General features: G+C 36.2%; 2 protein-coding genes across 5 annotated transcripts; one reads left to right on the top strand and one right to left on the bottom strand.

The window, feature by feature from the left end:
• Nucleotides 1–4,368: 4,368 nt before the first annotated feature.
• On the top strand, nucleotides 4,369–7,270 carry cenps (centromere protein S). Its single transcript, XM_069145153.1, has 5 exons — nucleotides 4,369–4,731; nucleotides 4,810–4,933; nucleotides 6,709–6,742; nucleotides 6,901–6,967; nucleotides 7,157–7,270. The coding sequence occupies exons 1-5, from the start codon at nucleotides 4,702–4,704 to the stop codon at nucleotides 7,268–7,270; spliced, it is 369 nt and encodes a 122-aa protein (XP_069001254.1). The 5' UTR covers nucleotides 4,369–4,701.
• Nucleotides 7,125–12,299, bottom strand: tardbpb (TAR DNA binding protein b). Of its 4 annotated transcripts, XM_069145122.1 has the most exons (8): nucleotides 12,005–12,299; nucleotides 11,502–11,748; nucleotides 10,466–10,629; nucleotides 10,218–10,370; nucleotides 9,919–10,089; nucleotides 8,765–9,833; nucleotides 8,000–8,088; nucleotides 7,125–7,903 (listed from the first exon to the last, which is right to left on the bottom strand). In XM_069145122.1, the coding sequence occupies exons 2-6, from the start codon at nucleotides 11,740–11,742 to the stop codon at nucleotides 9,342–9,344; spliced, it is 1,221 nt and encodes a 406-aa protein (XP_069001223.1). In that variant the 5' UTR covers nucleotides 11,743–11,748; nucleotides 12,005–12,299; the 3' UTR covers nucleotides 7,125–7,903; nucleotides 8,000–8,088; nucleotides 8,765–9,341. The 4 variants fall into 4 exon arrangements, with proteins under 4 accessions (XP_069001223.1, XP_069001213.1, XP_069001240.1 ...); XM_069145112.1 differs by having other exon boundaries at nucleotides 7,125–8,088; XM_069145139.1 differs by having other exon boundaries at nucleotides 7,125–8,088; nucleotides 10,230–10,370; nucleotides 12,005–12,298.
• Nucleotides 12,300–13,035: the final 736 nt, after the last annotated feature.

Below are 13,035 nucleotides of genomic sequence, written 5' to 3' on the forward strand. Positions count from 1 at the left end.
AATTATGAAAAAAAAAGTCATACTATAGCATGTCGTCCAAATTATGGAAAAAAGTCATACTATAGCATGTTGTCCAAATTATGAAAAAAAAAGTCATACTATAGCATGTTGTCCAAATTATGAAAAAAAAAGTCAGACTATAGCATGTCGTCCAAAATTATGAAAAAAAAGTCAGACTATAGCATGTCGTCCAAATTATGGAAAAAAGTCATACTATAGCATGTCGTCCAAATTATGGAAAAAAGTCATACTATAGCATGTCGTCCAAAATTATGAAAAAAAAGTCAGACTATAGCATGTCGTCCAAATTATGGAAAAAAGTCAGACTATAGCATGTCGTCCAAATTATGGAAAAAAGTCATACTATAGCATGTCGTCCAAAATTATGAAAAAAAAGTAAGACTATAGCATGTCGTCCAAATTATGGAAAAAAGTCATACTATAGCATGTCGTCCAAAATTATGAAAAAAAAGTAAGACTATAGCATGTCGTCCAAATTATGGAAAAAAGTCATACTATAGCATGTCGTCCAAAATTATGAAAAAAAAGTCATACTATAGCATGTCGTCCAAAATTATGAAAAAAAAGTAAGACTATAGCATGTCGTCCAAATTATGGAAAAAAGTCATACTATAGCATGTCGTCCAAATTATGGAAAAAAGTCATACTATAGCATGTTGTCCAAATTATGAAAAAAAAAGTCATACTATAGCATGTCGTCCAAATTATGGAAAAAAGTCATACTATAGCATGTTGTCCAAATTATGAAAAAAAAAAGTCATACTATAGCATGTTGTCCAAATTATGAAAAAAAAAGTCAGACTATAGCATGTCGTCCAAAATTATGAAAAAAAAGTCAGACTATAGCATGTCGTCCAAATTATGGAAAAAAAGTCATACTATAGCATGTCGTCCAAATTATGGAAAAAAGTCATACTGTAGCATGTTGTCCAAATTATGAAAAAAAAAGTCATACTATAGCATGTCGTCGAAATTATGAAAAAAAAGTCAGACTATAGCATGTCGTCCAAATTATGAAAAAAAAGTCATACTATAGCATGTCGTCCAAATTATGAAAAAAAAGTCAGACTATAGCATGTCGTCCAAATTATGGAAAAAAGTCATATTATAGCATGTTGTCCAAATTATGAAAAAAAAAGTCATACTATAGCATGTTGTCCAAATTATGAAAAAAAAAGTCATACTATAGCATGTTGTCCAAATTATGAAAAAAAAGTCATACTATAGCATGTCGTCCAAATTATGGAAAAAAGTCATACTATAGCATGTTGTCCAAATTATGAAAAAAAAAGTCATACTATAGCATGTTGTCCAAATTATGAAAAAAAAAGTCATACTATAGCATGTCGTCCAAAATTATGAAAAAAAAGTCATACTATAGCATGTCGTCCAAATTATGGAAAAAAGTCATACTATAGCATGTTGTCCAAATTATGAAAAAAAAAGTCATACTATAGCAATTTGTCCAAATTATGAAAAAAAGTCATACTATAGCATGTCGTCCAAAATTATGAAAAAAAAGTCATACTATAGCATGTTGTCCAAATTATGAAAAAAAAAGTCATACTATAGCATGTTGTCCAAATTATGGAAAAAAGTCATACTATAGCATGTCGTCCAAATTATGGAAAAAAGTCATACTATAGCATGTTGTCCAAATTATGAAAAAAAAAGTCATACTATAGCATGTTGTCCAAATTATGAAAAAAAAGTCATACTATAGCATGTTGTCCAAATTATGAAAAAAAAAGTCATACTATAGCATGTTGTCCAAATTATGAAAAAAAAGTCATACTATAGCATGTCGTCCAAATTATGGAAAAAAGTCATACTATAGCATGTTGTCCAAATTATGAAAAAAAAAGTCATACTATAGCATGTTGTCCAAATTATGAAAAAAAAGTCATACTATAGCATGTTGTCCAAATTATGAAAAAAAAAGTCATACTATAGCATGTTGTCCAAATTATGAAAAAAAAAGTCATACTATAGCATGTCGTCCAAAATTATGAAAAAAAAGTCAGACTATAGCATGTCGTCCAAATTATGGAAAAAAGTCATACTATAGCATGTTGTCCAAATTATGAAAAAAAAGTCATACTATAGCATGTTGTCCAAATTATGAAAAAAAAGTCATACTATAGCATGTTGTCCAAATTATGGAAAAAAGTCATACTATAGCATGTTGTCCAAATTATGGAAAAAAGTCATACTATAGCATGTCGTCCAAATTATGAAAAAAAAGTCATACTATAGCATGTTGTCCAAATTATGAAAAAAAAAGTCAGACTATAGCATGTCGTCCAAATTATGGAAAAAAAGTCATACTATAGCATGTTGTCCAAATTATGAAAAAAAAAGTCAGACTATAGCATGTCGTCCAAATTATGGAAAAAAGTCATACTATAGCATGTTGTCCAAATTATGAAAAAAAAAGTCATACTATAGCATGTTGTCCAAATTATGAAAAAAAAAGTCATACTATAGCATGTCGTCCAAAATTATGAAAAAAAAGTCATACTATAGCATGTCGTCCAAATTATGGAAAAAAGTCATACTATAGCATGTTGTCCAAATTATGAAAAAAAAAGTCATACTATAGCAATTTGTCCAAATTATGAAAAAAAAAGTCATACTATAGCATGTCGTCCAAAATTATGAAAAAAAAGTCATACTATAGCATGTTGTCCAAATTATGAAAAAAAAAGTCATACTATAGCATGTTGTCCAAATTATGGAAAAAAGTCATACTATAGCATGTTGTCCAAATTATGAAAAAAAAAGTCATACTATAGCATGTTGTCCAAATTATGAAAAAAAAAGTCAGACTATAGCATGTCGTCCAAATTATGGAAAAAAGTCATAGTATAGCATGTTGTCCAAATTATGAAAAAAAAAGTCATACTATAGCATGTCGTCCAAATTATGAAAAAAAAGTCAGACTATAGCATGTCGTCCAAATTATGGAAAAAAGTCATACTATAGCATGTTGTCCAAATTATGAAAAAAAAAGTCATACTATAGCATGTTGTCCAAATTATGAAAAAAAAAGTCATACTATAGTATGTCGTCCAAATTATGGAAAAAAGTCAGACTATAGCATGTTGTCCAAATTATGAAAAAAAAAGTCATACTATAGCATGTTGTCCAAATTATGAAAAAAAAGTCATACTATAGCATGTTGTCCAAATTATGAAAAAAAAGTCATACTATAGCATGTTGTCCAAATTATGAAAAAAAAGTCATACTATAGCATGTCGTCCAAATTATGGAAAAAAGTCATACTATAGCATGTTGTCCAAATTATGAAAAAAAAAGTCATACTATAGCATGTTGTCCAAATTATGAAAAAAAAGTCATACTATAGCATGTTGTCCAAATTATGAAAAAAAAAGTCATACTATAGCATGTTGTCCAAATTATGAAAAAAAAAGTCATACTATAGCATGTCGTCCAAAATTATGAAAAAAAAGTCAGACTATAGCATGTCGTCCAAATTATGGAAAAAAGTCATACTATAGCATGTTGTCCAAATTATGAAAAAAAAGTCATACTATAGCATGTTGTCCAAATTATGAAAAAAAAGTCATACTATAGCATGTTGTCCAAATTATGGAAAAAAGTCATACTATAGCATGTTGTCCAAATTATGGAAAAAAGTCATACTATAGCATGTCGTCCAAATTATGAAAAAAAAGTCATACTATAGCATGTTGTCCAAATTATGAAAAAAAAAGTCATACTATAGCATGTTGTCCAAATTATGAAAAAAAAGTCATACTATAGCATGTCGTCCAAAATTATGAAAAAAAAAGTCAGACTATAGCATGTCGTCCAAAATTATGAAAAAAAAGGCATACTATAGCATGTTGTCCAAATTATGGAAAAAAGTCATACTATAGCATGTTGTCCAAATTATGAAAAAAAAGTCATACTATAGCATGTCGTCCAAATTATGAAAAAAAAAGTCATACTATAGCATGTCGTCCAAATTATGAAAAAAAAGTCATACTATAGCATGTCGTCCAAATTATGGAAAAAAGTCATACTATAGCATGTTGTCCAAATTATGAAAAAAAAAGTCATACTATAGCATGTTGTCCAAATTATGGAAAAAAGTCATACTATAGCATGTTGTCCAAATTATGGAAAAAAGTCATACTATAGCATGTCGTCCAAATTATGAAAAAAAAGACATACTATAGCATGTTGTCCAAATTATGAAAAAAAAAGACATACTATAGCATGTCGTCCAAATTATGAAAAAAAAAGACATACTATAGCATGTCGTCCAAATTATGAAAAAAATATGTGTATCATTTAAAACTATGAAACTTTCACTCCGGTACGTTAGGTGGCGTCATGCACCGATTCAAGTTGGTTGCGATCAACCAATCGAAGAAGAAGAAGAAGAAGAAGAAGAAGAAACGTCGTTTTTGGTTTGTTGATGAAATTTTGCCGCGAGTTTTTATTTTCCGCTCACAGACCCTCCGCTGTATATATCAGACTGCTACTTTCAAGCAAATCGCTTGAATTACGTGTTTACAAATGACTGCCGGTGGTTTCGTCTGTCATAACTTCACGTCGTGAGACTTTTTTTTCCTTTCTAGTTTTGTTACTTTAATCGCAGCGGTTGAGTTGTTGTTGTTTATTTTGGTCAAGAGTTTCACCGGCAGGAAAATGGCAGCTGATGCAGAAGAAACTCGTCAGGTGAGAGTCTTAAATTTGTGACTTTCGGGCAGATTCGGTTTATACGTGAATCAGTGAACATAATGTTTATGTTTTTAGAGGTTAAAGGCAGCAGTGCATTATACAGTCGGCCGTCTGTGTCAGAAGGCCGGAGAGGACCACCGGAGGGAGTTCAGTCGGCAAGTCGTAGCAGCAATAGCCGAGACGACGTTCAGACAATGTGGTGGGTGTCGACGAAGATACTCGATCAGCCTGCACCGTTGAACACATACAGTGGATTACAAATTATATTAAAATTCACGGACATCCTGTTCAAATCTCTTCCAGCTCCGGTTCTTTGGCTATAAAATATGAAATATCTTATATTATAGCTTACGTTTGCAGAACATTTTTTTTTTTTTTGTTTTTTGTTTTTTTGGGGGGCAGTTTCTAAAAGGAAATCACGGTTACGTGCATTTTTCAGTACTTGTTTTTTTTTTTTTTTTTCATTAGTTCATTTCAAAATCCAGAATTTCCTCATGCATCAAAAACCACTTTAGAAATGCTGCAGCATCAGCTCATTCTGCCATTACTAACACTAACACATTTTTTCCACCAAAAATAAAAAAAAATGATTGGTGCTCCAAGGGTTTAAGATGCTGACCACGTTTTGGTGACGTCCCAGGTTTGAATCCATCTGATACCTTTTGTTATAAGTAATCTTATATGTTGTGAACTGATCTGTGAAACGAAGGCAGAAATGATCCCAGAGTGGTCAAAACATAAAGAAATGCGTCATGCATGGTGACCCAATTTTTTTTTTTTATAACTATCATCCTTGAAATGTTCTCCATGTTTTATTTTTTTTTACATGAACCAGACTCTTTTTTTTTTTTTTTTAGTTTCCAAAAACGTAGTATATAGGATATCTACTGTATTTTATACACATACAGCATGAAGTAGACACACAGCAGTGTGGCACATCCAGCCTCGGCTATCGACTACAGATTCAGGCATCTGGTATAAGATATTCCTCTATTCCTCTTTGCAACTGTCTTATCAGCAATCTCTACGCATCCGACCGGCACAATTTTCCCCAAATTTGCTCTTTTTATGCAGATGATATGAACAGCAGTATCACATGGATAGGTCTTCAGCTAAAATGGAAATTAGCTCTGGTGTTTTTACTCCTTAGGGTTTAGATGCGAGATGTAGCAGGTAGCTTTTTTTTTTTTTAATGTTGTACTATATTGAAGAAATGCTGTTTAACCCATGTAGACATCTACTTTACATGCACATATTTTGCTCAGCAGTATTTAACGACATATTTCAACGCTCAGTAAATGCGATACAACCACACAGAGGCTTCACGCTGAGATTTATTGTATTTACAGCGATTAGCTGAATGTGTGTTAAATGTTTCAGTGCAGGGGGGAACTGCTTGACAACCTGGCAGTTACAGCGTCATAAAGGCAAATCATGTATACATTTTATTCTGAACCGAGATCGGAGATCAGTCCTCGAATTGATAAAAGCAGTAATGTTGGTTACGAAAAGGAATAATTATCTGGGATTTTTTTTTTTTTACTATTTCTTTGTGATGTAAACGTGTAAATCAATGCTGACCAATATACGCTTTTGATATTGACTGTATAAATTAAAGCGCATTACACAGTTCCTTCAAATTGAGCAGTTAATTGAAGAAAACCTGCCAGCCAGCAGTTCAGGGTCATTGATCAAGTTACTTATCTGGATTCCTGTGACACAAAACCCAGAGCGTCTCTAAACTCAGGGTTAACACGTTTTAATAAGTTGTTTTGTGTTCAACAAATGACGGGTTATCTAACTCAGTCCACTCCAATGACTTGTGTGTTGAGAGATAGGCGATGTAGCTCTGCGGAACTGAAACATCCTGTCGTGTGTAAACAGAAGTGGGTAAAATATCAGCAGCAATATTCAATATGAGGGTTTTGTATCGCCTGAGCTCAACATCTCACTGTTGGCTTGGACTTTTTTCAGATATATTTGCAAAAGACCTTGAGGCCTTTGCAAGGTGAGTATGCTTGTTTTTTTTTTCTGAACCATTTAAAAAAAAAAAAAAAAAAAAAAAAAAAAAAAAGCCAGTTAACCCTGCACTTTATCTCTAGCCAAATAATGTCTATATTTAGATCCGTCTCTACATTTGATTAACAATCTCAAATGTGATTTCAGGCACGCTAAAAGAAGCACAGTATCTGCAGAGGATGTAAAACTTGTAGCCCGTCGCAGTACTGCATTGGTGAGTTATGACGAGAAAAGAATTTTTTTTTTTTTTTTTTAGCGATGTGTGTTGTGTACAGTAACTTATGAAGCACTAAGTCGGAAAACACGTAGTTATGCCAACCAGAGTTCCCCACTCCCAATCATTTCAGTATACAGGACCAGCAGACAGCATATTTAATGTTTAATTTGCCTTTATTTATTTCAGTTCAACTACATACAAAATCAAATTGAAGAACTGACCCAGGAGCAGAGGGATTTGAAAAAGAAGAGAACTGGGAAGAGGAAGAGCAGAGACACTGAGGAGGAGAGCAGAGAATAAGGACAGGACACAGGCAAGCCTGCAGCGTCTCACTTGTGCCCAACATTCAAAAGGTACATGAAGACTGGCTAACACATGACAATGAGTTAAATGTCATTAAAAGTCTCAGTTCTTTAATGGGAATTTTGCATTTCAAGAAGTCTACAACATGAGATTTTGATATTACAGTCTATGTATCCTATGCTGATTTCGAGCAAACAACTTCAAATTGTCAACTGTCCTAAGGCAATGTCAAATCGCAGTGCATTTGGCACAGGTTTGACATGCAAGTCACCATTTGTGAAAAACAATAAAGCACATTATTAAATTTCAACAAAGACTCTAAAAATCTCTTCATAATCTTGTATTCTGTCAAATGTTTCTTTTAAAGTGGAAGAATTATCAATATGGTGATCTGTTTTACAATTTGGGTAAACCCCGAGACTGTCAGGAAAACCACTCATACAGTCTAATGCCATCTGAAAAATTCCCAGTTCCAAGGCCAAGCAACAGGATAGTTGTCTTATTACGAGAGCCATACAAAGAACAAAATGCAGTTTGGGAAAGGAAAAGTCACATTGCTGAGCTCATTTGTTTTAAGTCAAAAATAATTACAAGGAACTCCCAGAAACTTCCCGCTCACCTTCGAAGTAGCTGTGAGGAATCAAAAAGGGAAAATTCACTAGCAAGCCATCAAAAGCAGCAAAAAGACAGGTACTACCCCATGTCATGTCTGAGAAGGCCACACACTGAAAGTGTTGGAACTTCCATCTTCGTCCTTCAGAACAGACTTCAGTCAGGGTTCAAACGGAGACCTCGACCAGCAGAGCCCAAGGTCCCTAGATATGTGAATCGAATTAGATGTTTTTTATTTGACAAACTGACTCAAATAGTAATCAACTAAGCATCTATTCAAATGAACTTTATTAGAGAACTCCCTTCATTTGACATGTTTTTAAACACCTCACAAACGACAAGAGCTACTGGGAACCATTGGACACACCACTCCACGTTCTCACACTACCACTCGCGTCCCCCAGAGTCTTCAGCAGGTGTCATCCACATCAAGTACACACTTACAGATCAGTTCATTAACATGAAAGCACACACCATACAGCATTCAAATCAGATAATATAAGCAATACAAATATTCATCACAACATTCCACTACATTTTGATATTTCTGCACTGGATAGACATACTTAAGAATAAGGGAAAAACTTGCAAAGATTAAAAAAAAAAAAAAAAGAAAAAGAAAAATCTTGAAGTACTAATTAAAGAATGTCCATGTTAGGGGAGGCGCTCGTAGCATCTGCCGCTTCCACTCACACACTCAGAAAGCAGTCAAATTGGGCTCTCTCACTGCACAACCAGTCCGTTTCACGCGTCTCTCCGTTCGCTCACTCACCGCTTCACTCTTCGCCACAAGCCATCCTCAATCGCACTCATCAGTTCTTAAAATGTCAGTTGCGCAGTTCTTTCCATTTAAAAGTGGATAAAAGTGAAAACACCCACCGTCTCTTAGAACATGCGGAGTGAAGCCGTTCTTTGATGGCATAGCATTTACAGGTGGGAAGAGGGAGAATGATACCGATATCACCCCAAGAATGCTGCCAAAGAGGAGCTTCCTCACAGGAAAATGGAAGAGAGGTGAACTGCAGAAGAGATTTCAATGAAGGCTTTTCCACAGAACTTGACTGCAAATAAAGTTGCACTTAAAACATATAGGTTTCAACCAGATTCTTCCCAATGCACGATTGCCTTTTAAGTCGATGACAAAGCCAGATAATGGTGAACCACAAACATTCATGCATTTTCTAAATGGTTATCACATTTCACAATTCATGCATTAGAGAATCCAGTTGAAATGGATACAAACAAATGAGACATCAAAAATAGCACTTTAGTCGGACGTCCTGGTAAACAATTCACTTCAACACTTTCTAAATTAAATCTTTTAGCTTTTTTTTTTTTTCCAAATGTACAAAACATCTTCCACAAAAGTGTTAAGTTTTCAGATACGCATAAACACCAGAAATAAATTTCGAAAAGACTCATCTTTCTCACAATACTTACCAGACAAAAACTTAACTTACATACCCCACCCAGATGACTTTGACTCCATGCTGGACCCAAAACCTGAGCTAAACCCACTACCACTTGTTGTAGAGTTTGACCCTGTTCCCCAACCGAGACTGGCTGAGCTGGTGCCGTAGTTGCTGTTGCCTGTACTGAAAGACTGACTCTGGTCCCTACTAGAACTTGTTCCACTGGAGGTGCTGCCTGAGGTACCTGTCTGCTGCTGGCTAGCCAACATACCCATCATCCCCCAACTACTCTGCAGGGCAGCCTGAGCAGCAGCCATCATGGCAGGGTTCAGACTGAAGGAACCAAAATTAGCCAGACTACTGTTGGTGCTGCTCCCTAACCCACTACGGCTGCTACCGAATGCTTGAGCTCCAAAACCATTTCCAAACCGTGTTGTACGATCAAACTGCCTATTGCCATGTTTGGGTTCAGCGTTTGAGATGTGAACGCTGACTCCTTTGATAATAAGGTCCTCTCCGCAGAGAGACTGGGCAACCTGTGAGGAAAAATATACAAATCAGGTCGACTGGGCGTGGGCAACACTAAAACAGGAAGTACTTTCTACACATCCAAAACAATACCTGATCATCTGCAAATGTGACAAAGGCAAAAGCTCGGAATGGCTTGGGGATGAAGACATCTGTGACTTCTCCATACTGCATAAAGAACTGCCGTAGGTCGTCTGTGGTCATGTCCTCTGTGCAACGGCCCACAAACACTTTCCGGCTCCTTAGCGGCTCATCTGGACCTTGCTGTGAACAACAGGAGAATACAAAAATATTACGGGCTATAAGCGGTTAACAATGATGTAAGCTCAGTTTCCTTTCCCATAAAGTGGGTACATACATGGATATTACTATATATATATATATATATATACCTCCATATATACCTTCGAGTTAGGGAGCTTGCAGTCACACCATCTCCCATCAATCATATGGCGCTGGGAGATCACCTTTTCTTGAGCCTCATACTCTGTGAACCTCACAAACCCGAATCCCTTGGAGTTCCCAGTCTTGGCGTCCCGTTTTACCTGAGAGGACAATGAGCAAACCGTGATGAACATCAGCTGTTACCACATACAAACCAATGCAAATGTGTATTTTACTATTATTGCTGAAGACATACCTGAACCATGATGACTTCTCCAAATGTGCTAAAATAGTCTTTCAGGTCCTGTTCAGTTGTTTTCCAAGGAAGACCCAATACAATCAGGTCAGATGTCTTCATATCTCCTCTCTTCATCTTCACAGCAGAGGAGGCATCAATTTCCTCCATTTTTCTTTTGTTGTCTAAAATGAAATCAACACAAAAGAAATTAAATACTGTAAATGATAACCGAGACAAAGGCTGTATGAGAACCTTAGCTCACTTTATACGAGCAAAATATATTATTAAATATACTTTTTTGGGAAAACATTTCTTGTGAATTTATATTGTTACACAAGCGCATCTATTGAATATGTACAAACCGAATTAAATTGCACATTTCAGGCTTTCACGTAACTGAATTTATGTCAACAGATTTAATATGATTTTTTTTCAGCCTTTTAACAGATTGCAAACTACAAAAGCGCACAAAATAAAAACATAACTGCATTTTAATGACGGTAAATAGGTCCAGCTGGCTTAACCTAATACCGTGTAACACAATACCCTTTCATATTTCATGTTGGTTAAAACCGTTTAAAAACTAGGGCCGATTCAAAGAAGTAATTTTCCAAAGCTATAATGGGTGGCACTGGCAATGAACGCCATTATACTTGCGCCGCCCTGTTACAGGCATTATAACATTGAACTAAACACCTTTAGGTGTAATTCAACGTAACACACAAACGCCAACAACTACAGCCTCGAAAATAAAAACATAAAAGTTCGAGCATCACCTCGACATCGGTATCAACACGTGCAAGCCTCCAAACGTGCATTTGCTTTGGCAACACGGGTTCAATAAGCTCGTCGACATCGCACGCACGCGTTTTGTGAATGGATTTAGCGCCTCGACTCGATTTTTTTGTTTGTGGGCGTGGCCAATTCGCACGTCACTTCACATCTTATTTCCAGCGTGCTGAAGCTCCGTCATACATTTTTTAAATAAACATCACATCTGGCCACCCTCGTATAAGAGCCGACTGTTTTGCGACGCACCGGTACTCGCACATACCTTTCGGATAGTTCACCACATAAACGACATTGCCCCATCCGTTTTCTGGCGCGTGCAGGATCCCCTCCACCAGACGTACCCCTCGCATGCACTGGGACACGGGGCTCCTGAAACGAAGGCCGCACGCCCCGGGAAACTGAGCTGCCACGGTGGAGAGCAGGACAGTCCCGTCGTCCTCGGACGGGATCTCCATGGGCTCCTCGTTTTCCTCCTCCGCCACTCGAATATACACTTCAGCCATTTCCCCCTCAAAAAGAAAAACGTGTTGCCTGATTCAAAACAAGTGTTAAGGACAAGCAAAATGGCCCGCAGCTAATGTTGCTAACACGACTTGAATGAGTGAAGCTAATTTGTTAAGATATTTTTATTTTTTTAGGCAAATGCGTCAAACGTAATTATACTATAACAAAACAAAAAAACACCGTAACAAAGTTGGTTTAATTTTTTTTTCATTAAATAACATTTCCCTCAAACTACGTTAGCAAAGCGAGCATCGGCCTTACTGTTCCTTTGTTCGCTGTGATCTGCGTCGTCAACACCGGACGACGACGACGGCTCCAATGTGCCTTAAAACTGCGCACGATATCAACGCTAACTAAACCGGAGAGGAGATTTCTTCAACGTAGTTCGCTGCAAGCTGGAGAAGTTGTCCGACTTCGACGACGCACTCGTCTCTCCACGCGTGCAAAAGTGAGAACAACAGCTCGGAAGAATTTTTTTTATTTTTTTATTTTTTTTTCCACGAGGCGACAAATGTAAGCACCGTGTACGGCCTACCAAAATGGTATCATCTACGCGAAGAAGGAACTACGTCATCAGATCGGACGGTTTAATTTCAACGCGGGGAGGGGGTAATGTGTCTCCAGCGTGTCGTTAATTTGAGCAAAGGTTAAACCAATCGCAAGAAACAATTGGTAAGACCAACTTTTAATTGTAGTAGTTTGTGTGGACAGTCATATTAATCCGGTGAATCATATTGTTTAAAATAAAATAAAATAAAAAAAAGTGCTCCCCTCTAAGGGAATGGATTATGCGAGGTTTATTTCATCTGCGACGACAGCTTCCGCTATTTGCTGCGTTGGTTGGTTGGAAATAGGAAAATGGCGGGTTGTACGAGATATACGAACTTTGAAATACAGACGATCCATTAAATTCAAATTACAAGTTGTGATCTAAAGGGACCTCAAAGGATTTTTAAGGGATTTAGTGTTTCAGTCGCGTTATCTGTGCAGCTGTCAGGTCAATGTGAATAGCTTCTCTTAGATGAGCTCAAAAGAAAAAGTTTGCTGAAATTATGTCTTTTTCCAGTTTAAACGTTTTGTTGCATTTTGATTTTTTTGTAGAAATTTGCAAAGGAGACTGGCACTTAGGTCTTGGAACTCGTTATAAAGAGGATGTTATCATCCTGTTTCAAATCTGATGTTGTTTCGTTGCCATCCAAAAAAACAACTTTAGTTGTCCATCTAAAACATCACTCACACAATTATTTACATCAAAATAAGTGGTAGTGAGTCCGTTTATTAAAGTTAATTTG

This window comes from Embiotoca jacksoni, unplaced genomic scaffold (assembly GCF_022577435.1).
Source record: "Embiotoca jacksoni isolate LCO1_2020_lvr unplaced genomic scaffold, fEmbJac1.0.p SCAF_1, whole genome shotgun sequence".
Taxonomy (NCBI): Eukaryota; Metazoa; Chordata; class Actinopteri; family Embiotocidae; genus Embiotoca; species Embiotoca jacksoni.